Raw genomic sequence first — 25,598 nt, forward strand, 5'->3', positions numbered from 1 at the left:
GATCTGCTTTGCTATGCTTCATCTGGGAACCAATTTTTCTCCCATTACCTCCACAAACCGAATGGCAAGAATTTCACATCTATACTATTATGACTTTAAAATAATGACTACAGACATTATAAATACCACATAAATATCACCTCTACCTTTGATTACAGTTTAGGTAAAGCTGGAAGAGTGCATAAGACTGTAACAGTAGCTTAGAAACCTATTCCTTTAAAATGCTGGCCAGTATGTCTTTCATAATATTGGTTGAGAGTCCTTTTTTTTTTTTTTTTTTGGCTGCTTTATGATTTGTCTTTTTACCTACCGAAGCTGATCTGTTGACAAGAACTCCTAATGGATACTCCTGGAAAAGTGATCTTAACTAAAGCTGACATAGATTTTGTTTATGTTAGTTAATGAATATGAAAACGTGGTTATCTTGCCTCCTTAAGGAAATGACGTCATGATTTAGAATACCCATTTATAGTTGGAAACGTTTTACAGAAAACGATTACAGTCCTAAAGGAATCAAACATAGGAAATCATTTTGGGAAAAAACCCCATAAAAATTGGGTCAGCGTTGGAGGGCAGTAGGTGAATACGTGTCTTTTTTTCAGGGTCAGATTCCTATAGGGTTTAAAAAATACCATTTCAAAATGCACTTAGACCTGAGTAGCACCCTGCCTATCTAGAAAGTCCCCAGAAACCTGAGCCAGTCACAGAACAGGTGTCAGAGTACCCGCACTCTGCATTCTCTACTGAGGTCTCTCATCTGAGTCTTACTGAGTATTGACTGACAATACTGGTGACTCCTAACAAGCTTGGAAATCCGACTTCGCAACTTCTTGAAGCATATAGGATGTAACAGCAAAAACAGAATGGGATGTGGGTTGACTTGCTTTTGATATGGGATGGATAGCTGTAAAAATCACCCCAAGGGTTGTGTTAAGGACTAGGTATCTAATGTGCCTGGGTTACCAACCAAAATGAGGTTACATCAGGTTTATGCAAGGTAAATGCCCCCATGTTAGGAGGCTTAAATGGCTTGCTCAGCTCAATAAGAAAAGCAGCAAGGCTTTAACAACAGTCTTCCATGTAATCACACTCTGATGTATGGTTTTGCTGTTGGTAATCTACTCTAGGCTGGAATATGGATAAAGATATATATATATATATATATTTTTTATATGTACATGTAAAGATGTTCATCACAGCATTATTTAAAATAATTTAAGGCAGCCAAAATGTTAAACAATCGGGGGAAGAAAACAAGTAATGGAAGGCTAGAATCTAAAATTATGTATTTTTAAAGTAGGGGCCTTAAAAAACAGAAAAAAATGCTCATTATGACATTCAATGGGGGAAAAAAACACAAAAATGATAGGACATCAAATTGTAAATGCAATACACATTCAACTAGGTTTTTAAAAGGGCATGAACTAAGGACCAGAAGGAGAAATGCCAGAGCATAAATAAACATTACTAATAAGGTACTCTTGTTCAACAAAATGAAGGTTTACAATCTAATGTAATTTGGAACCATACTGTCATCCATAAATAAAGTAGGCCTCAAACACTTTTATGGGTTACCTTCTTTGACAACATGCTGTAAGTCAAAAATCGAATTTGATTTTTCCCAGAAAAATGTCATCCGAGGGGCATATGACCGACCTTTATTTACATCACCATAAACAACACAGTTCCTCAACCGGCACCTCTGAACTCTCTCACAGAAGGCCAAATAAATAGAATAATAGAACAATAATTCCACAAATTTTTTTTTACTATATTACAACCAACAGAATCTATTGTATGAAGTCCCTATTTATTCCTTCAGAATTCTCTCATTGAACTCATGACTGCAAATCAGAGGTGATCGATCACCTGGACAGGAGATTCAGAGAGTACTGTTTATTTACTTGTTTATTTAGACAAGCATTTTGAGGAGACGACTGCGAAGACTTATCATCTGTCACCTGACTCTTTAGAAATATTGACTCGGGACACCTAGATTCTTCTCTTTTTCTCACTCGACACTTCATCATAGCAGGTAGAGGTACAGAATCCTAACTGTCCACCTGTCTCAATGTGATAGACACACTGGTCACGCCGTTTCATCAGCTTTTGTCACCTCATCTTGGAGACCCGGAAGTGACTCAGAGGATGCCTTCCTTTCAAAAGGTAAGGACACACCTTCCCTTCCATTGAATGTTCTGTCCTTTGGTCTTTCCCCGGGTCTCTAACTTCGTAATGTTAAAAAAAAGGCTTCGGAACTTTTGGCTGAATTGTGATCAAACTCAAAATCACAAAGCTTTTGCAGGCAAACGAAATCAAATGCCTCTCCACCTGAGCTGCAGATCCCCAATGTCACTTTGTCAAAGGGGTGCGTGTGTCGTAGCAGGCACCCTGAGTGCTGCATTTTCCTAAAATGGCCGTTTTAGGCAATTCTTCAGGAAGACATATGAGGTGTGACTCTAAAGGAACAAGGCAGATATTTTTCCCATGAATACACAAGAACACTTATGCCCAAATAACTGCCCTCTTTCAGAGCAATCCGTTTCTAACTCAAAAGACAGAGAGTGCTTATGAAGACAGTTTATCAGCCCCGTAAGAAAGTCAGTTTTGCTGTTTCCAGCTGGGACTCCTCTCATAAATGAGAGGTCATTTATGTTGGTTGTCCTGAAGCTTGGAGAGGCAGAGACCCTGGGCTCCTGGGCCAGGCTGATGCTGGAAGCCTCGAGGAGGCTTTCTGTGCCTCAGAAAGCAGATGGACCACGTTTATCTGTGGGCTGCCCACCTGCTGTACGTGGGTACAATTGGCTGAGCGTCATTAGTAAGTGTCAAGTCACTGGGAGTCAAAGCAGCTTATTCCAGGACACATCTGAAAGTATGAATACTTTTAAGAAGGACAAAATAAAGTTCTAGAATCCGCATTTCCCTGAGCTGATTCTCTCTGGACTAAGTGCAACTTCTGAGCTCTAAGTCAGCATTTCCCAATATGTGCTCCACGAAACTTGAGCTTAATGGATTATTAATAGTGTTCCCTGAAAAGGGGGCTTCACTGGTCAAATGAGTTTGGGGAATGCTGGGTTAGACGAAGTTCAGCGGGCTACTTGACACAAAACTTCCCAGAGCCTCTAACCACGCTGGGAATTCTCCAAGAAGCTCCAGGACTAGAGTTTGAGGACTATACTCCGGGGAAGCGTCACCCTGGACATCAACTGAAGTTCTGACTTCCCCACGCTGCTAGTATACAAGATAGACTGCCAACCCTGTGGCTGAGCCCTAAGTATCCAAACAGAATAAATGAAGAAAGGCTCTTCACCTAGAACTAAGATTCTCTGAGTGTATCCACTTGGTCACACTTGTATTTCATGGCAATTTCTCTGTAATCTCATTAAATGCAAAGGGGCTTGAGCCTGACATCCGGTCACAGCCTCCCTCCCCCACTTAAAGAAATGCCGAACGTCTGGTGCCGATGTTGCTAAAACTAAACTTTGACTGTCACAGCTTCTTAGCCGGTCCTGAAGGGACAGTCAATACTAACAACATAATCACGACGCTGAGGGCTGTTAATAGCCATGGAGGGAGTTTAGATTTCCTGGGATGGAGTATGTAGGGCTGGGTACCATGTGCCACCTTTCTTTTCAGCCATATTTCTGTAAATGTAAATTTCACTTACCACTCAGGACACAGAACCAGGAGTTATCCTTAAAAAGTTCTCCTCCACCTCTCACATCTGGTCTGCCCTAAGTCCTGTCAATCATACCTCTCTCTGAGTACTTGCTCTCTTGCCTTCACCCCCATCACCATGTCCAATGCTATGCCCCTCTTCCCTTGCACCTGAGGACCCAGTCATACTGAGAGACGTGTGGTCTCTAGAAGGGGTCCTGCTTTTCCATACCTCCTCCTTGGCCGCCTACACACATGGGTCTCAGCACCTTGGCTGCCTCCGCCCACCCCCTCACCCCCATCTGCTTGGGGGATTTTCTACTCCTCCCACAAGCCACCGACTGACTCTGCTTTCCCCCTTCCTACCCTCCCACCTGGCATGTACACTTGATTCATACCGTAGATGTGCGTTATTCCTTTATATAACTCTTTCCAACTATGCTTTAAGGCGTTCCATTTTACTCATTTCCCCACCCCCTGCCCCCACCCCCCATTCTCAATACTTACACAGAGACTGACACATAGAACATGCTCAGTGCTTTTGAACACATGGAGGGATTTCTTTTAAAGAATGTTTAAAAATTAATCATAAGGCAAGCTCTGAACAGCATGTCTTAAACTCGGGTTTCTGGGGAGGAGAAGCATATGTGACAGTACGGGACCAGACAGACTCCGCAGACTCCTGAGGAGGCAAACATCAAGCCCCTTCTATGCCTCTGGAAATTGCAGTTTAAATGTGTCTTCAGTAAGAGGATTTATCTGGATCCTAACTACATATGGTCATATCGTCTCCTCAGAAAGCCGAGGCATGACACTGGGGGCTCTTAATACCCTTTAACGTTATTAATCCACTTTTCATGGTCACGTGGTTATTGTGATGGAAGAGGGGATGTGGGGTGAAGGAGCCTAGGCCTGTCCTTGTGCACTGCGCTGGACGTTTAGCCTATATCATGCCTTTTAGAGACCATAAAGCCTCCTTCCCACGTGGTTGAGTTGGAAAGATTTACCCTGGTAGTTCATTATTTCAAGCCCCCAAAAGTCATGCATTTCTTGTTTCAGTTCCGAAATTCAAATCCAGACTGAGTTCTTTCTCGTGATGGCAAAAACAGAACACCATTCTTGATGCCTCTTAGTACACAGTATAGTTTGTGTGACTGGCTTCCAGGATTGCTCACTGTTTACAATAAGAAATACCCAAAACTGACAATCTTGCCCACCAGTTTCACCTCCGCACAGATATGGATGGGTACAAATCACCCCACGTTTAATCTCCCTATGTAAAAGGGAAGGCCACAACTAGTGACGGTATTTATTCTGAAATACAGGACACAGCTTCAATTCTTTTGCCTCCTGGCCCTAGACTGGATCCTATACCAGGGGGGAAAGAAGTGCCACAAAGGACGTCATTGAGTCAGTTGACAAAAGTGGAATATGGATGGCAAAGTACTGGATCGATATTTTTTTTAAAGTACAGGCTGACCCAAAGGGGGAAAGAAATGTTATTTTCAGTATACTAATAACAACTCCTAACCCTGGCGAATCACGCACATCCCTCTTTCTGCCTCAACTATCATCATCTCAGTGTTGCAAAATCTCTAGGAAAAAAACACTTCTGCTTCCCACTTGACAGAAGCAGAGGCACACAAAGGTTAAACAAGCTGCCCGAGGATGCTTAAGCCCGCACAGGACAGGTAAGCCCAGAAGTCACGCCTTGAACCCCACCTGGCGCGCAGACCCTCCGCACACGTGACTGACTCCACAACCTCAGACAGGGCAGGCACGCGCACGCGGCACCCCAGGTGCTTCTCAGTAAGCTTCAAAACCAAGACAGCATGGAGTTAAGAGGCCCGTGGGACGTAAGACAGAAGCTGCGCTGGAAGTGGTGGGGGAAAGCAACAGAAACCCATGGCCGAGTGATGCTGGGGGGACCGTCCCGCTCAGTGGCGGCTCCTGATGCCTTTGTAAGGAGTGCAGTTACAGGACGGACACGCCCAAATTACAACACAGCACAAAAACTTCAAAAGCCACGACAGGTGTTTGAGAATATCTGTGCCTCCACCTCCCACTCCAAGGAGGGGTGGTCAGGAGGCCACCGGAGAAATTTGCTTCCAAAGGCCGAGTCTTTAGGAAATCAGTCTGTTTGGTGGACCAAGGGACACCTGTATTTAGAGACCCGGGAATACAAGACAGATCCTGACCTGTTTCCTTCTATTTCCAACTGAGAATTACTGGGCACCTTCTCCACGTTACACCTGTGGTAGAGTAGAAAGAACACTAGAGTCAGAAGACCTGGGTCCTCGTCCCAGCCCGGCTCCTTCCTCTTAGGCTGGTGACCTCGGGTAATTCATCTCACGCTCCAAGCTTCAGTCTCCTCACCTACCTGCCTTGCCAACCTCGGGGGACTGTTGGGACTGTCCCCAGATTACTGGGGACGTTTCCTGCTTCTCCCGGACGCGTAAATACCTGTTACTCGGGTCTCATTTCCCGCCACACGTTTCCATCCGTCGTTCTAGAAGCAGTGGAGGAAAGGCAGCGTTTGCTTGGTGGGGGTAAGGGGGTGGCCTTAGCACTGTAGTAGCTTCGGCCTATCCGAGTCTAGCTCCTCACTTGTAAAATGGTGATAATACCTCAGAAAATGGTTGTGAACCCTAAACGGGATACTGTACTTTATTACAGCAGCTAGCACACAGAGGGTGCACCGAACCACAGCCTAAATTGGTTTCTGAACACCATCTAGGTAGTCAGCTCTCCTTCCCAGACCTCCATTCTTTCCCAACAGATCACCAAGTTAATGATCTTCAACTGGAAATGACAACCACCACGTGAGGTCTCTGGCCCTTCCTTCTCCAGGCCTCTAGGGAAGCCCCTTCCATTGAGGATTTTGCAACTGCACCACTGGCGTTCCTTCGTGTGCTGGCAGAGAAGTGGCTGAGAGGGGTGTCGCGCCCTGGGAAATCCCTCCGTCCTCTCTAGATCTTACTCCAGGCAAAGAACGGTGCCGTTGGCATACACAGCCCACATCTGGCCACGTACACATCCCTCCTCAGAGACCTTACCCACTGTGCCCTGGGAGAGCGGGAGACACTACAGAAGGTGCAACGCATAAATCCGGGAGTGGCGAGGCGAAAAGTACAGGCGATATTGGGAAAGCAGAGAATCGGGTGGAGTGTCTGACATACAAGGGAGAGTTGCACGTTGGAAGATGAAGTTGGGAAGGTCCTAGGGCCAGGCTGTGGAAGGCTATCTTTCCCATGGTGAGAAGTCTGGTCGCCATCGGGTAGGCAATGAGAAGCTACTGAAAGTGGTTAAGTAACCACTGACGAGAGGGGATCCATGAATCAGAGGCAGGAGGAGAAGCAGGCAGCATGCAGCCGTCCAGGCACGGCCAGCGACGATGGTAAAGGACCTGATGCAGACGGTGGGTGAGGACACAGAAGTGGTGGGGGGCCTGGGAGAAATGCTGAGGAAACTCTGTATGTAAGGGCGTGTTAGGAATAAGGCACAGAATTGGGACCACTTTTCTCCCAACACACTGGGGACCCTGAGTTGACGATGGGTGTTAACCAAGGGGATACCGAAGCTGAAATAGACCGTGTTGTCTCAGAATGTGTAGTCGTGAAGAGCATTCTGTAGACATGTTACAGGACATACTGCAAGTACTTTGGAGAGAGAGGTGGGCATGGTTCTATGATCTGGCACTAACGGAGATTACACCTCATCGGGGAAGGAAGGCTCTGATCAAAGGAAATTCCAACAGAATGCTTTCGAACGATTCTGATAAGGAGTATGTGGGGACAGACCTACACGGGTCAGCAATCTGACTGAAAAAGAAGTACAAACACAACAAAAAAGCATATTAAATGATGGTATGGATGTGGCTTTCAAAATGTATGTTACTACAAATCAATTTTAAAAAGACAGTGTGAACACTGGCGCGATTAGTCCACCTTGGATGGAAGACTCAGGATGATGGTAACTGAGGGAAAGCCTTCGACATCACAAATACCTGAATACGCTTCAGATAAAGCACTTTGGGGAGATAATATTGGAAAAAGAAAAGGCAACTGTTTAAAGTAAGAGCCCATCCCTTCTGGAATACAGGTTGACGATATGTGGGCCTTTAAGACAGTAGCTCAGCCTTACTCTAAATGAGGGAAATGCTACAAATGACTTTCCATCTGTATATAGGAATTCGTGTACAGGAATTAAACAAGTACACTTAGTCCTTAGGTTTGCAGTATTCCCGAGTCCTTAGAAAGGTACTATAATGTAACGGGGTAAAATGCCGGCTCTCTTTTCCCCGGTAAATGCAGTGATAGTGATATATATAAATATATATATATATCATATACATATATATATTTCCCCCCTAAAAGAGACCATAAACTCAAGATGATGTTATTATATTCTTATTTAAGGGGCTCACGTGACCCCACCTTCCCTGAATCTCCCAGGCCACCTGCCTGTTCAGTACTATCCGGGCTATCTCCTCTACCACATGGCGAGCTCGTGGAGGTAAGTACCGTGAGTCTTTTTTTACCCTCTGGCCCTCAGGGCTGGAAAGAAGGGGGGAATAATTAATATTTCCAGGATCAATGAATGATTTTCTACAATGTGGGGAGAGCTAAGATTCAGAAGAAGCGGAGGCCTTCCACCATTCCTAGGGAAGTCATCAGTGTTTCTTAAAATGAGGAGCAAGAAGAAGACAGTCTAGCCTCCGGGAAGAGAGCAGAGGCTGAAGGGCATCAGGTATCAGGGAGGAAGGAGCCGTTTGGCCACACCTGGCTGCCCCACTGTGTGCCAGGGTCAGGCAGGTATCTCCCGCCTCCCCACCGCTTCCCTTGTCCATGCTCAGAGCTGCACCTGAAGTCCAGACCCTCTGCAGACAGCGAGGCCCATCCTCGCAGTACACTCCTGCTGGTCAGAGCGGGAGGAGGTGATGATAACCTCCTCATATTCTGTTTCCAGACTCTTTGGGAACATGAACCACGCTCAGATTTGAAAAGCAAGGCATAATAAATGTTGAACAAAAGCTACTGATAGGAGAGTTGATAGAGCATATCAAGAAGCTTCAGATGAGTTCAAGTGTCCAGTTGCAAACTAATTACATCCTGAAAGAGTGTGTAGATTGCTTTTGCTAATGATGTTTAAGAAATCACAGAGGCTAGAAATGGAATCAGAAGACTAAGTGTCCCACTTTCAAAAGGAGAAGGGAAACTCCAGGCGGCTGTGCTTGACGTGGACCCTTGGTCAAAATTTAGAGGAAGTTATTCAGGTGCCACAGGGCTACAGAGAGAAGATAAATGACATCGTTAAGTACCGGTAGGGGGGTCCCTTAGAAAAAGCCATGGCAAGCTAACCTCATTTCATCCTTTCCGCAGGGTTTCTAGGTTGATGGATTGGAGAAGCCACAAACACGGTATATCTTGGTTTTAGCTTTTTTTGATAACCTTGAGAAAGGATAGATGAATGTGGGTGACATGACAGCATGGTCATGTGAGTTCACAGACGGTTCATCAACTTTAAAGATTACTGATTAATAAATTCACGCCAACCTTAAGTGATCTTCAGGGGCATGTCAGAGAAGACCTGTCCTTTGCCCTTGAGAAGTTTCTTCGCAATAGCTTACAGCAAATCTTCAGATGACAACAACTCAGGAAAACAAGTAAACGTGGTTTTGTTTTGTTTTTTTAAAAAAAGGCATAAAATAATCAGTGTTACATCAATAGGCTAGAATGGTGGTACAAAAATCAGTAAGATGAAACTATATAGGAATAAGTCGATACAGGATAAAAAAAAAAAATCAGAGGTTTAGCTGAAGGCTAACCTTGGCAGCATTCACGTGAGATAAGAACTGTGTGTATGTTTTGCGGGAGAGGGAGTTTTTCAAGAAGTCATGTTTTCAACGTGAGTTAACTCTGAATCAAGGTTGGTGAAAAAAGTTAACACGCTCCTGAGTTATGTTAACAGAATTTTGGTGTCCAGAATAAGGAGGCTAGCCATCCTGCAATTAGCCACCATCGGAATACCTCTGGAGTTCTGGGTGCTATGTTTTCCATGGGACACTAAGAAAGTAAAATGTGTCTAAGGGCGGGGCGGAGTTGGGGGGTACTGGGATGGCTGGAAGTCCAGGCATCACTCAGATAGCAAAGTGAGGTATTACAACCGGAAGGAGAATGTCCTAAGGCAGATACGTTTATGAATATTTTAAAGGACATTTCTCGGAATTAGAACAGATTGACTCTCTGAAGTTCCAAGCAGAACAAAAGCTAGAAGTCAGAGGGCTGAGTCTGTTTTCATATAGGAAATGCCTGTCGTGTTTAGAGCTGTCCTTTGGTGTCGCAAACGGCTTCCTGACACAGTGAGCTAACGCTGGGCATGTCCGCACAAGGTTAGATGATGGTCTGCTAGAGGCGATGCAGGGGGACACATCTGGGAAACTGGACCAGGTAGAGCTAAAACCCCTTCTAATACTAAGAATTCCCTCTAGGAATCTCCCTCCTTATCCAAGGAACTGTAAGCCATGTCTCTAGACTTGGAATAGCTCCACCAAACCCAGACCCTGCTTTTTCACCATCACCATCTCTTCACAGGGGCAATTTTAAAGGGTACAGATGCAAATTAGGATGGATCCCTTTTCCAAGAGAAAAAAGATCTTAGGTTAAATATTATATAAAGGGAGAATATAATTTTAAAAGCCCTCTACATAACCATGCTTATTAACAAATCAAAACAAAGCCTTCCAATAATACTTCATATCAAGTTTTCTATTTGGAGAAATAAAATGGTGGGAACGGTAACAAGAGATCAGTGCTACCTCTAGTAGAGATTACCGCAGAAAAATTTTACATTTGTGAATCACACAGAATTATTGGCTCTCGGAGGGGAGAGGGGGGTCACATTTTTTAAAAGCATCCTGCTAAAAAAAAATTAGGACTGGCACTGAAAACAAAGGCAATAAATAGACACAAATTATCCTAGTTCTTTTTAAACAATAAAAATACATCTGTCCCAGAATCATGCAAGAACTTTGAAAAAAAAAACTGTCTCATAAGAGCTAATTAATTCTTATGTATCAGTTAAATATAGATGGCAGCTCTTATTTAATACACTGCTAATGTACATGACTGTCAGAGCTGTAACATTTGACTGAGGTGATGGGAAGGAGGTTAGTCCAGGTGGTACTTCTTTCACAGGTAGGTTGAGTTACTATATTAGTCACTGACTTTACTGGTGCAAAAATCTCAACACATGGCGAAGTACATTTCTCAGCAGCATTTTCTAAAACCAACCAAAAATATGATGTATCTAATTAAGGCCCTCCTAATTTGAGTACCTCCTACTTGAGCACCCAATTTGGTAAGAGACATAAAAAACATAAACTGAGTAAGTGCTTTTTTTTCTAGAGGATCACTAACACGAAATATACATGAAACATGTAGCAGTGGAGAATTTAGAACATACTTCCCAGAAGTACCTAAACGTGGGCAGTAATAGAATGGGAGGCCTTACCAGGGTACTTTCAGGAAAAGTAAAACAAATAAATAAAACCAGAGAGAGGGGGAAAACAAACAAACGATTCAGTGTCTGCAGGTTGAAATATTTAAATAGCCTCTCCCTATAGTACAAGCAAAGACATGCTCAGTCATCATTCCCAGTGAAGCTGTGTTTTCTGGTTTTGGAAATAACAATATGAAAGCCGTACGAGCAAGGACATTTTCTTTATAGTGCTCAGAGCTCCATTCACCTACCTGATTTGCTATAAATCGTCTGAAAGGCTGATTATTAATAATTAAACTGTTCAAAGAGCTATATTAACTCATCAAATCTTCCTAATGCCTCTAGAGGCAGGTACAGTAATCGTTCCATTTTGTGGACTAGGAAACTGAGGACCAGGGAGGTTAAGTAAATTGCCCAGCTGCTCCACAGGTAGTAAATGGTAGAGACAGGATTCAAATGCAGGTAGTTCAACCAAGACAAGAGCTTAAACTACTGTGCTACGCATAGCTGAGGTTAAAGAGACCTAACATCATACTACTCTGTATTTGGGGGTGGGTTCTGGAAAAGTCATCAGCCCATAGCCCTGTGCGTCAGGAAATCACAAACCTAAAAGGCTACGGAGCCAGCAGGTGATATAAAGGAGTGAAGTGGGCCAGGTGCGAAAAACACGATGATAAATGGCAACTGACACTCCATACTGGAGGGACGATAGTGAGCGACGGCGATGGTGGCCGCCTAGAGCAGACAGTCTGCAACGGGTTGGGGTGTGGGTTCCACTTCTACTGTTACCTTAGGGAAGGCTAGGTAGAGTGCTGCCAGATTTTTAGGTTTTTCCAAAAATGGGGGGAGGGGGGAAACCCTGACGTTTTTATAAGAACTCTCTCCAGCTTTATGCGTTTGCTTAAAAGAAAAAAAAAAGGAAAAAAAAAAAAAGAAACGTGAAATAAAACCATCTGTTGGCAGTACGTGGTCCACTGGCTGGTGACTCCTTTTACACCATTAAAGGAGGAGACAGCCATCACCTGGCATAAAAGGCCTGGCTTTCAAACCTCCAAGGACTTTCTTGGCTCTTCTCAGTGTTACAGCAGCCCTAGGCTCACTCAGCAGGTAATGAACACAATGCCTGTTAGATATCAAGGCACACCTGGTCCAAGCCACAGGCATTTTCACTCTCCCGGGACAAAGGCAAAAAGTTAGAGGTATGTACAGAGTAACACTCTCTGCTTATTTTTCTCTACACCAGGGGCTGATAAAATAAGGTGTAACTGTCCAACCTGGCTTCCTGGAAACTACTCCTGCTTCCAGCCAATCTACCAGTACAGCTGGGGAGGAACAGAAACTTGACAGAGAGAATTACTGACTCCGGGTTTACAAGGAAGTTGGCATGTTCATCTGGGCAAAGAATGATCTCGTGGCCAAATTTTCCTTCCTAGATTACTGTCATTCCCCTGTGTCAGTGAACAGCTTTATCCAAACCTAATGTAATGGGGCTGCCCTTTGTGGCCATTTTAGAATGCTCAAAGGGAATGACTTAAAAAAAAAAAAAAAGGAAAATAATAGTGAAAATAGTAAGCAGGAAAACTGAGAGACCTGGTAGGCAGAGAGGAGCAAGAAATTCTGACCCTTCCACACACATCTGCTCCTGTGTCCCTTTCACCATTTCTGAAAAGTCTTTATGTTTTCTCTAAGGAGCTGTCAGTAAAACCCCATTGAAAGTTTCTTGCTTTTTATACTACTTAATCTTCACGATGAGGTTTTCTTCCTCGTATGAAGACATGCAACTAAAATTACCACGAAGAACTAAAAGCACAACTTATTTGTAGTAAACAATTCCAGTTATATAGAGCAACACCAGTGAATGTCAAGAATTTTTGGTAACGAAAAGTTGATTCATGCCACTATGTAACTTAGAGGGAAAAAAATTTCAATTTTTCAACTGAAGTGAGATGTCATCTTCCTATTAAAACCACATCACATGATTACTGAGTAGAAATCAAATCAACCAACCAAAATGTAGCCTAACTAGTTTATCGACTATATAGGGCTGCCTGACACCCAAGAACATCTTTACTTTGGTTTTCAAATAATTGTTTATTGTTTAAAAATGGCCTGGGGATAGTGTCCAGTACAGATTTCTCAAAGTTCACATTCAAAAGTTCCATGAAAAAGAGGGAAATTTGCTGAAAAACCATCCTGTCTAGGTAGGGTTATGAGAAAAGAGGGAGATGGCTCGAACAAGTGCTCAGAAATTCAAGTGTCTTGGAAGGAAAGAAGGAAAGGTATTTTTGATGGAAGCTTCGGTTTGGCTTAAAACAAAGTCCTAGCATGAACATTTACCTTAAATATGTGATAGGACTCTTTTTCTCCTCTAACACCTCAATCCAAAGGTATACTTTCACTCTCTTTCCAATGCTTCCACATCAGTGATGGTATTCTGGAAATCCTTAAAGAACCCTTCTCCAGCTTAGGTTTTTTTTTCTTTCATTTGGTCATCTAAACTCCTCTTTCCAAATACCTTAAATAACACCTGGTAAACTATTACACAAAAATATCAAGAGCAGCCTCTCTGAATAGAGTACAAGTTTACTGATACCTCTGGAGCAAAAACCATCAAACAGGAGGTAGAAAGGGCCTGGAACCCAGCGTACACCTTAATAAATCTTGCTCTGCAGGCAGCGTTACCTGTGGTCTTGATGAAGATGATGGAGGTGAAGGAACGAAACGCTCACCTGTCTTTGTAGTTTATCACAGTATCGATGATAGCGTTCATCTGCTTTGTCAGTTTAGGGGGATTTGGTGACAGTTTCTCAGCCGGAGGGCGACCTCTCCTCTTCTTGGCCTTTTCCATATCTTCTTTTGCAGGATCTTTATCCACATTTCTTCGTCTTTTTCGCTTCTTAAGCCGTACTTCCTCTTCCATTTCTTCCAAATTGCCGTCTTCAATGGCCTGTTAATAGGGAACGAAGGAGAAAAATTCAAGACGAGAGAATACCGAAAAGAAAACAATTTACATAAGTAGAATAAAATGAAACTAACAACAGCAAAAAAAAAAAAAAAAAAGTAAAAGTTAACAGTAATCAGTGAAGTAAGAAGAAAAAATAGAAGACCACCATATTGGATATAAATGCATCTTTAACCCAAGTCTGTTTCATGAGCAAAATAGGCGAAGGCCCGAAACACTAATAGCAAAGAATGTGACAAATATGAAAAGATCTATACATTTAAGTGTTTGAAGATAACTAAAACCAAATGACATTTCAGCTCAATATAAGATAAAGACCTTTACTGTCTCATTACCGTAGAAGGTAAAAGGGAAACCAAAAAAAAGGGGGTGAGTGAAGAAGAAATTTCCCTAAGACTACATCCTTACAATCATATAAGCTTTGATCTTCTCTTCTTTGAGGTTTAACATCAATTTAATCGTGATTCACAACACAAAATCAAAATTCCATCCAGATTTTCTTCTAACGTAGCAATTAGTAAACAAGGAAACAGGAAGTACAAAGCCACATTCCTGGGTAAACGCACTTAAACCATCCAGATCAAGAACACACACACAAACAAAAAACACTTTTTTCCAATTACCTGCAAACGCTTGCTTTAAACCAGAGCCAGCAGCACTAATGCAGAGAGATAATAAAATAGCTATAAAAACAACCAGGTATAAAAAGAAACCTGTTCATAAATGGCTAAAAGATCCATGTGACAGACCCAGAAGTTTAAACTTTTTTTTTCCCCCTAGGAAATCTCAAAACTTAAGAAGAATAAAGGGAAAGAAACAGAAACAAAAACAAAAACTGCAAAGAAAAAAACAACAACAGGTAAGAGAAAATTTGACCATGGAAAAGAAGATTTTTAAAAAGACCTTGAAATTACATTTCGAGATTGGTTTCTTACACAAAATAAGTGATGTTATTTGTTCCTCCTGCCCCTTAATATTGCCTCCAGTATGTCTCGTGGCTGAAAAGAGCTCTAATCATCAGGCAATTACCTTCATTTCTCCACAGCACCAAACATGGCTAATATTTATGATCATGTGAGTATAACAATCAATATAAAGAGTGATTACAGCTCAGACATAATTTCTTTCACTTATGTACAATGCCTTCTGAAAAAGAAAGGTTTTGTGAAGAAAACCTGGTGCAGAACACAAAACAACCTGGCATGTTAAAAATGCCAGTGGGATTTAAAAAAAAAAAAAAAAGGTTTTCTATGCATCTTCCAACGTGCAACCCCAGAGAAGCAACATGCACACAGAATCCTAAAGGGACAGTCTGAGCCTAGGCCTTAATAATCAAAAGACAATTTCCATCACGATCCTACAGTGTTCAGATGATAACCACTATAAAGGAGGCAAGGTCTGATGGGTTATGAGGAAAAAGAGAAAAGAAAAAGGAAAAAAAAAAGCTCCACCGTTATTTCATTAACATTCATTTGCCTAAAAGCAGGACACCCACTATACAGCTAAACACACTGCAGCTAAAGCGAAGATCAAGAAGAGGAAATTGTCCCGCAAATCTTGGAGGCTGAACATGCTAATAATAAATACAGCATGCAAGGCTTGTCAACAGTTAATGGTACTGCTCTCCTCAAGCACCCAGTTACACACAGAAATACGGAGAACACCGGCTTTTGATGTGTTACACACCTACACATGCCTGGGATGTAGTTCTACTGAATCTTCAAGACGGCAACGAAAAAGGATATTTACCTTACCACTATCAGCAGGCCGGCTATCGGAAATCACAGTTAGTGGGGATAAAATTAACAAGCCAGCAAAGCAGCGAGCTGCTAGTCTCTTCATCAGCTGATCAGGAAAAAAAAGAGAGCTGGGGAAAGGCTATGTTTTCATATACAAGTAATTTTATTTTACTGAAAATTTAATACTGAAAGGATTGTGGATACTCAAATCTGCTGTTTCATTCTACCCACTACAAGGCCCGAAGCCTTCCTCCTTCAGCCTGTTTTAATATTGACAACTACTTATCATATTTTTTTCCCCTTATTATTCCAGGCAGCAGAATTAGAGATTTTAGCTCAGGTGGTTTCTGATTCTTACTTGCATTTGAACAATTAAACCACTAAGAAAACAAATTAATATTCAATTTTATTTTTTTAAAAATTAAAACCAGGTATGCTTTTATTTTTGTATTTTAAAGCTCATTTTAGTGCCTTGAAAAAAATAGGCTGCATGGTTTTGGAGCAGTCTAAGATGAATTTTTTTTTTTTTTTTTTGGATAAAAGACTTTTTCATTAAATGCATGTAAGTAAAAGCAATGTGCATGTTCTCAAATATTTTAATACAGTATGTTATTCTCTTTAAAGAAAATCCCGAACAACTGTGACACTTCACTTTCAGTTTCATGCTGTAAAATTTTTCATTGTTTTTCTTTTCTGTGGGATAAATGATGAGGGGGAAGCTGTGAAAAGAATATTTCTACTTTACCTCCTCCCCCCTTAATTTTGCAAAAAAGGAACAAAGCATAAGCTTGTGATATTTGGACTTTTCAGTCTCTAAATCTGGGAGTAGCTAAGAAGCGAAAACAAATTAAACTGCAAAAAGAACCAGTGAAACGATTTTTATTACAATTGCTAATACGTGCAGATTCTTAGTAAATTTCGGTCTTGGAATCATAAGGAAACACACAAAGTACTGACCATTATTCCCCTTAAATTAAGGTTTTATGCAGGAATGCAGAGAACTACAAAACATCTTCCCTCCTCCCCAAAGACCCCAAACACATCCATATGCAGTGCTTTATGTTCAGGGATTTCTAAGGGTCTTTTTCTAATGGAAATCAATTCACTAAATATTTCCCCGTGCTTTTCGCACTTCGAGTGGAGTAAGATTACTCCTGCCTGTAAGTAAAATTATGCATGGAAAATTTTAAACTATTCTCCTCAAAAAATTATTTATTCAACTGGCTTCACTGACACCACTCAGGGCTAGGGGCGAGTGACACACACACAAAACTTGCTACACAATGCTCAAGTACTACCCCACAAAGAATTCCCTTCCAAACCTTTTACCAGCACAATATTGAAATAAATCACAGAAGCAAACCCCCAGTTTCCGACTGGTGACGTGTTGCGCAAGAGTGCGAGCCCTAATTCAACATACAGACGGCTCCCATGCTGAACTGCCTCTAGATTTAATGAAGTGAATAGGAAGGAAGTCGGGGAAAAAAAGTGTACAAATAAGAAATTAACACTTTCCTTCCCTACCCAAACGGTGAGACACAACTACAGCGAAGTTTGGTGAGGCACTTCTTCCCTTAAAGGCACATGGCACCCATTTGGGTCCCGATGCCACTAAGGAAAAAACCCTTCTGGTGATAAAAAATCCCCAGCCAAGTTAAAATAGTTAAGCATATTTCAGCCTGCGTTTTTTCCTGAATGAATCTGGGAATTACTCTTTCCTCCACTGGATGGCAACCTTCTCCACCCCCACCCCCCTTTTCTTTTTCTCTTTCTCTTTCATTTTTTTTTTTTTTTTTAAGAATACATGACCATGACACAGGATGTGCAAGGATGAGATACAGAGTGGCTCTTTCCCCAATGAGTTAAGAAAGCAGCGTGTGTGTGTGTGTGTGTGTGTGTGTTTGTGTCTAGGTTCTGATAACAAAATGCAGGAGATGGTCGTGCAGGATTAGCCGTTTTAAAGGAAACACTTTGCAGCTCACAGAGCACACAGCAGACCCGGGAATCAGCTGCACGTGGGTCCAGCCGTGCCCCTCTGTCATCCTGACACACACTACATCTTTTAGTGAAAAATCAACAGTCCAGAAAGTGTGCATTATCTTTGCTCTTCTCAACCTGTGGTATAGTGGGGTGCTATTATATGTAACTCCACAATACCAGGCAGCAGCAGAAGGGATCCATGACTATGAATAGGTAAACAGGGACAAGCAAACAAAAGCCACAAGCCAACTCCGGGCGCATTGTTTCACTGTGGTTGTCTTTTCCACTCAGCATCTCCAAATTCACCAAGCGGGGCAGCACAGCCCTTACAGTGGAACAGACCATCTTAAGAAAAAATGAAAGGAGCAATTCAAGAGCAATTCTAGACAATGCACGGGGCATCTCTTGGATATGAAGTGTGAAATTTAGTATTTTAAATTTAAATATCTGCGCCCCTGACAAGGTCTCTCTTTCCCTCTCACCTCCCCCCTGCCCCCCCCCCACCCGGCTCTGGGGGTCCTCCTTCCTTAGGACCCTAATTGGATTGCAGAAGAAGACTAGGATGCTGCGGGGGGGGGGGCGGGGGGGGGGGCGGGGGCTGTGAGGTGAAGGTTACAGAACTGAGGGCCAAGCAGTAAAGACAGGATTGTTGCTAATTACATGTCAATTCCAGTGCTTCCTGGGGACCACTAAACTTGATTTCAGTATTCAGGGAGACTAAACCTCCCTCAAGCCCTGCTAAGACCTGGAAGCAAATAATACAGGTAATGAACCTCCAAACAATCAGAGCTATTAATAGCAGCAGCAACAACCAATAAGTGGACTTTTAAAGAAAAATTTAAGATTTCTTGTATGAGAAACTTTCTTATAATAGGAATATTTAACAACAAAAAATTGAACGTGGAGCTCTTGATCAAAACGCCACATCATTTTAGTCACTCAGTTTAATAAAGACAGTAACAATTTCGGATGCAGAATTTCAGACCCACGGCTGAAACTGGACAATTGTTAAGTTTTTGATTATCATGTGAAAATAAAGGGAAGCCTCATGAAAATGGAGTCAGGAGGCCACAAGGGGGAGCCCTCACAAAGCCCCACTCCACAGTCAATTACAGGAAGAACTGCCATTAAAGGGCCCAAGAGAAGAATCGTCAACAGGACAGAACCACCAGTTACAGGACCCAACCAGAACAGATGTATGGGCGACCCTTGAACAACATATGGGCTTGAACTGCACAGGTCCACTTACACAATGATTGTTTTCAATAGTAAATATTGTACCAGAGCACTACATGATTTGCATTTGGTTGAATCCCAAGTTGGGTGTAGAGGACCTGAAGGTGCAGAGGGCCGACTGTAAATTACACAGATTTTTGACTGCTGGTATGGTCAGTGCTCTTAACCCCGGCAGAGCTCAAGGGTCAACTGTACATCGCATCTCTTATAAGAAATCTACTAACCCAGCAACTCAGCCAGTGAGAAAACATTATCACTCTGAACTTTCCCTTCTCTCCATTGGAATTTTATTCAAAACAACCCCTCCCAACCTCCTCCTTGTTCTCCATAAAATAACGTTCCTCTCCTTTGTTTGTTGGACTTGCCTGTGGTTTTTGTTACAGCACGCTTGTCCTGAATAATGATTCTCTGCTATTCCTGAACAAGCTCCTTTTTGCTGGTAAAATAATTGTTTCATTTTTGAGGTCAACAATTACCACCCCTGAAAGCAATCTGTTAAACAAGCATGCATAAAATCAAATTTCCAGAGGTGAAATAAGCAAGATGCAGAAAGACAAATATTGTACGATTCCACTTCTGTGAGAAAGGAGAACAGTGGCCCTCAGGGAACAAGTGAATAGGGGTACAGGGAGTGACTGATTTATGAGTACAGAACTTCAGTGTGAGAGGATGAAAAAAGTTCTGGAGTGGAGAATGGTGATGGGTGCACAACAATGGCCTTAAATATAAACTTAGAATGGTTAAAATAGTAAATCTTACGTTATATGTTTTTTACCCCAATGAAAAAGTCCCCGAAAAAGAAACCAAATTCAATATTAAGGAAAAATCCCCAACAACTGCAGGTTCATACGCATCCTAACACCTCAACACACAATGCTAGTGAAATCCTGCTAGCTTTCCTTCCAAACTCAAACCTTACAGTATTTCAACAAGAAGCACGTTTGGTCTTGTCCTGGCCAATGACTAGAAGCCTTTTCCAAAGTCCTCAATTATTCACTCATTCAATGTTATTAAGGAAATATCCATGATGTAAGGAAATACCTGTACACAGACTTTATACTGTTGTTAACAAATGCCTCAAACACTCAACAAATGAAACAGCTTAATCTGAAGGCTAAGGATTTTAGCATAGTTTAAAAAATTTTTTTTTCCTCTGGGGTGCAATTAACTGATGATAATTTAAAAGACCCTCATTTCTTATTTCACTCAGTTGTCAGGCAACCCGGATACCAGCTCTCCCTGAGTTGGGGGCTGAAATGTACAACGCTGGCCATTAAGGGAAAGCAGATGGAGCCTCAGTTTAACTGAATTTCTGGTACTGAGAGCTTTTCAGTTTCTTGTTTGACAACTTTAGATCACTTTTGCAAAAATGACCCAAGGCTCTTTCTTTCCCCACTAATGGCATGAGGAAGCCACATAAGGACACCTGGAGGAGGAGGGGAAAAGGGGAACCACACTTTATAAAGATGACACAAGGTAGATTAGCACATGTTTCAGGTAAAAGAAATTTGAGGTTGGGCAGAGGAAAAAGTAGAGGGACTATAAAAACGATTTCAGCCACAAGACCAACTATGGACCTTTTGGGCATATTATTAAGCATAATACTCGATCCAGAGAATGACTTGGATTTAGTGGAGGGTGGCCCCCCAAAACCTTTGGTCCCGTAGACCCTACCACATTACAAACCTAATGTATTAAATACACCTCTGTTCTTGCGAGTGAGGCACGTGCTTTGCTCCAGCACCCTTGGTGGAATCAACCACAGAACCCAAGAGAGAACTTGGGAGCCTGCAAGAGGTTTAGAGCAACAGTGGAGAATTAAAAGAAATACACTTCTACTTTCTTACCCTGAGACCATACATCCAGTTCCTATCAACCCCTAAGAGCCAGAACTCCACCTGCTTGTTTCTAGATCAGGGCTTCTCTGGGGGGCCTGGGCCACCTGTGTACTTTGAGGTTCTCAGGATACTAAAAGAATGAAGACATGCCAAAAGAAGGTAACAGATTGCAGTACAATGTCAATGCTTACAAACAATAACTTAATGCTTCTGAGACAGATAGGTAAAACACAATGGTTAGGAGTATAACCTCATTTGGAGATGATGCCAAATGGCGAAGTGCAAGTCTTGGAGACAAACAAGCATTGCTCTTCTGGGCTTCCCCGTGACAGGCCGTCCAGGAGGAACGGAGCCCTCACCCAGGCGTACGGGCCACCAGCACAAGACCAATTCTCTCATCTGTAAACCCACCACGGTTAAAGCACGAAATTCAAACGAGACAGGGGTTATGAGTGGGGTGCTTGCTCTGCTCGAGGCAGATGTAAAGAAGGCCTCCAAGAGCCAGGTTACAGGGGAGGAGGCCACGTAAGCAAAGCAGCACAAGAAATCAAGAGCACAGTGGTTTGAGGCCATTTCGTAGAGGAAGGAAAGCACATCAATTTCAATACATCTTAAGATACGTGGCATCCTGAATCCTTCTACTACCACCACCATCACCACTGACAGCAGGAGTAGCAGCTCGCACACTGTTCACCACGTGGCCAGGCACTCTGTGCTCTATACACATTTGCTCATTCAACCCTCACAACAACCCTATGAGATCCTGTTATCATCCTCATTTTACAGATGAGGAAACTGAGGCACAGAGGGACCAAGCGTACAGGATTAAGAGATACCAACTACTCTGTATGAAAGCAACAAGGATACACTACATACCACAGGGAATTACAGCCATTATCTTGTAATAACTTTTAGTGGAGTACAATCTGTTAAAAATACCGAATCACCATGCCATACACCTGAAATTAACGTAAGATTGTAAATCAACTATACTTCAAAGAAAAAATTAAATCAGTCACAGACCCAGGACGTGAAATCTGGAAGTTTGGCTGCATAAACCGCACTCTAACTTGGAGGTTATTCTACTTTACAGCACAAAGGATGACTCTGAATCAGGAAAAGGCTAAATGATGCTTAGGCTTAGGCTTAGGTGAACAACACAAATGAAAACATAACATGGTACATCTCAGGAAGACTTCCAGCAAAGACAGACAGACAGACACACATACACACACATGCGCGCGCACACACATACACACACACGTATGCAGTCCTTGTTTTGCATGGAAGTGAGGGACCATACAAATGACAGTGCAAGTTGAAACCGAACGAAGTCATTCCGATAATCAATAGGAAAATTATGACCATTCCACGACACTGACAAACTTGTATCAAAGCACTAAAAACTCTTACTGTGGGTTATGCACGTACAGGGAAATGAAAAACAGTCAAACGAGTATTTAGAACACTAATTCAAAACATTAGAAATATGACATTAAAATGGTAGAAAATGTGTCAAGAAGTTAAAATGGTAGAAAATGTATCAAGAAGATTTGGAGAGCACTTGGCTTCTTTTTCTTCCCATCAAATAGCTTAGGATACAGAGCAAGTCTTTTCTAAGCCTTGGCAAATTGCCAGGGATCCGCTTTCAACATTTTATCCTCTGCCCTTTCAAAGTCTTGACATCTCTCAGTTCCCTTAAGGTGAACTTTTCTCTTTTTCTCGACTGGTGTCACTTCCTCTGGGACATCTTCATCTTTTCCATCACAACCATTTTCTTCATTATTTCGGTAAGCTCGCCTTCACTAAGTTCCTCTGGCCGAATAGCTGGATTCCATTCCGAAGGCGGGTGCAGATTTCACAGTCATGCCCTTCTGTGCCCTGGCAGCACCACCAAACCCACTCAACAATAATCAATTCATGCCTATTTCTGAAATGATGAAACCAGCCTTTACTGGCACTAGTATGTTCTCCAGTTTCCTTGTAATTATCATTTTCTTTCAACGTGGCAACTAAATTCAACACTTCGGCCTGAACACTAGGCAAACTGATTGGATTTTTTTTTCATTATTGTCATAGTCTTCATTCAATCCAAAGTAAATACTCAAATTCAACCATAAGTGGCTTCACGTTCCTAGTGCGATTTACACTAAAATACGTTAAGGTGACTCCAGCTTGCTTTTTGTATTCATCGGGCTTCTCCAGTATGATTTGTATTGTAGTTTCATGAGGACTCCTATCTTCAGCTTGATGTTGCCCTTTTCAAATCTTCTAAATACATCCCATTTCACTTCCTGTGCTGTTACTTTTTGTCTCTTTGCTCCACTTTCACGTTTGGTGCTCACTCTCCTCTCCTGATTATTTTTGTGGGTTTATCACTGGGACATGAGGAGGCACCACAACTGCATGCTTTGCTGTCTGTAAGTGGACTGAACAACAGATGCTCAGTGACCAATCACCAGCACACTTTGGAAGAAGTGAGGTGATTGGTCACTGATCATGATATGCATCTGTTATTTATATAGTGATTTGTGGACTGAAGAGCTAGCAGCACAGCTCATGATTTACACAGTTAGTATACCACAGTGTTAGGGGCTGAATTGTGTCCTCCTGCAAAATTCTTATGTTGAGGTCCAAATACAGTCAGAATGTGACTGTATTTGCAGACGGGGCCTTTAAAGAGGTTAACTAAGGTAAAATGAAGTCATTAGGGCAGACCCTAATCCATTCTAACCGGTGTTCTTCTAAGAGGAGAAGTTTAGGACACAGACACACAACCCTGACAATACCTTGATCTCAGACTTATTGCCTCCAGAACCCATGAGAAGATCAATTTCTGTTGTTTAAGCCAACCAGTCTGCGGTACTTTGTTATGGTAGCCCAAGCAAACTAATACATATGATAACCGAAATTTGTGGTTGGGGGACTGATTTTCTTAACGCTATCACAGTAGTGGAAATTTGTACATGTTGCAATGGGGCAAAGAAAAGACTGCTTGTATGTATATAAAACATCCCTTTGAATAACTGATAGCAGCCTTTATATTTCACGCCATCCTAGAGTGTAAGGGAAACTGTCCTACCCTCAGCACATCCTGCCTGGCATTTACGTTCCAAATTAAGCAACTCCTCCCTGCCCTGGTCTCACCCTGTGGGACTGGGAATGGGCCCCTGTTCTTAGGATGGGCTGTCTTTAGGCTTGTGCAGGGCCTGGCTTGAGGGTCTCCGCGTAAACCCAAGTGAGACTGACTGGCTGAGTTAGTTCACTTCCCTTAGGAATTCGAACTACAAATGTGAAAGAGCATTCCACATCGGTGTGACAGTTGAAGCTGAATGAAGGTCATGAGGTAGCACGTAGGCCTGAGATGTCATTACTATAAACGATGAACAAACAGGAAACAAAAAAGGATAACAGGAAACAAACAGGATATGCAAAGAGTATACTGTGTGAAGGAGAGAGTAGCTGGTCTCAAGGAGGCCACAATTCCATAAACACAACACACACAAGTATCTGGTTAGGCTATATAGATACATGCATATGAGCACACATACAGATATGTACACACACATACACATGCATACACACACACACACATTATGAGAGTGTCAGTAGAGGAATGTCTGGTTCCAGTTAAAGCTGAGAAGCCAGCTGGGAAATGTACAATAATTTCAGATTTAGATTTGCTCACGTTGTATCTGTATGGTACTTCTAAGTATACACAAGGCTATTTGTCAAATATGACTGTCCTGCTTTATTTAATGCCAAGTCAATAAAGCTAAAAATAAAGCTAAAACAGAATTCTGAGACCCAGTTAGCTATGCAATATACACATGCTGCAAACACAATTTGCAATGCAATAAACTTGAAAATGCATCTCTAGTTTTAAAGCACAAACAAGTACAGAGGTAAATATGACCAGGGTTTACTAGTAAGCACACTTAGCACTATTCTGGCCTTGCGCTGTTTCCATAGCTTTGTGGTATCCTAAGCCAGGACTAGCAGTTCTGCTGGGAATCCCCAGCTGAAATCAACACGGGCAGAATCAGAGATCCCAACAACTAACACATGGTCAGCAATTTGCATGGGGCAAACAAACCTAGGGACGGGTTCTAATAAGCAGTGGCATTCCTATGTAAAAGACATGCCCTGAAACACATTCCAGAAATAAAGCATCTAGAGAAATTTTACAAGGTGCACACCTGAGTAAATCTGAGGGAAGGGACTTCCCTGGTGGCACAGTGGTTAAGAATCCGCCTGCTAATGCAGGGGACACGGGTTCGAGCCCTGGGCCGGGAAGATCCCACATGCCGTGGAGCAACTAAGCCCGTGTGCCACAATTACTGAGCCTGCACTCTAGAGCCCGCGAGCCACAACTACCGAAGCCCGTGTGCCTAGAGCCTGTGCTCTGCAACAGAGAAGCCACTGCAATGAGAAGCCCACGCACCGCAATGAAGAGTAGCCCCCGCTCGCTGCAACTAGAGAAAGCCCACACACAGCAACGAAGACCCAACGTAGTCAAAAATAAATAAATAATTGTATAATTATACATAACTACAATTTAAAAAAAAAAAAGAAGAAAATTTGAGGAAAAGCAGAAGGCCCCCTCAATGGACCTCCACTCAAGACTCTACCCACAGCATGGACCTTCTGCTCTCTCCACCTACCTCTGTACCAACACCCAACTGT

General features: G+C 42.4%; 1 protein-coding gene across 2 annotated transcripts in view; it reads right to left on the reverse strand.

Moving 5' to 3' along the window:
* SMARCA2 (SWI/SNF related, matrix associated, actin dependent regulator of chromatin, subfamily a, member 2) overlaps window positions 1-25,598 on the reverse strand; it is a 170,412-nt gene that overhangs the window by 19,436 nt on the left and 125,378 nt on the right. Inside the window, exons 27-28 of one of the 2 annotated variants that reach the window (XM_065878898.1) lie at window positions 13,887-14,104; window positions 5,856-5,909 (exon numbers count right to left, since the gene is read on the reverse strand). In XM_065878898.1, the coding sequence (XP_065734970.1) occupies window positions 5,856-5,909; window positions 13,887-14,104 (272 nt within the window). The remainder of the gene's footprint in view (window positions 1-5,855; window positions 5,910-13,886; window positions 14,105-25,598) is intronic. The other variant, XM_065878899.1, reaches the window with a different exon arrangement.

The sequence above is a fragment of the Phocoena phocoena genome, chromosome 6, assembly GCF_963924675.1.
Source record: "Phocoena phocoena chromosome 6, mPhoPho1.1, whole genome shotgun sequence".
In the NCBI taxonomy this organism is placed as follows: Eukaryota; Metazoa; Chordata; class Mammalia; order Artiodactyla; family Phocoenidae; genus Phocoena; species Phocoena phocoena.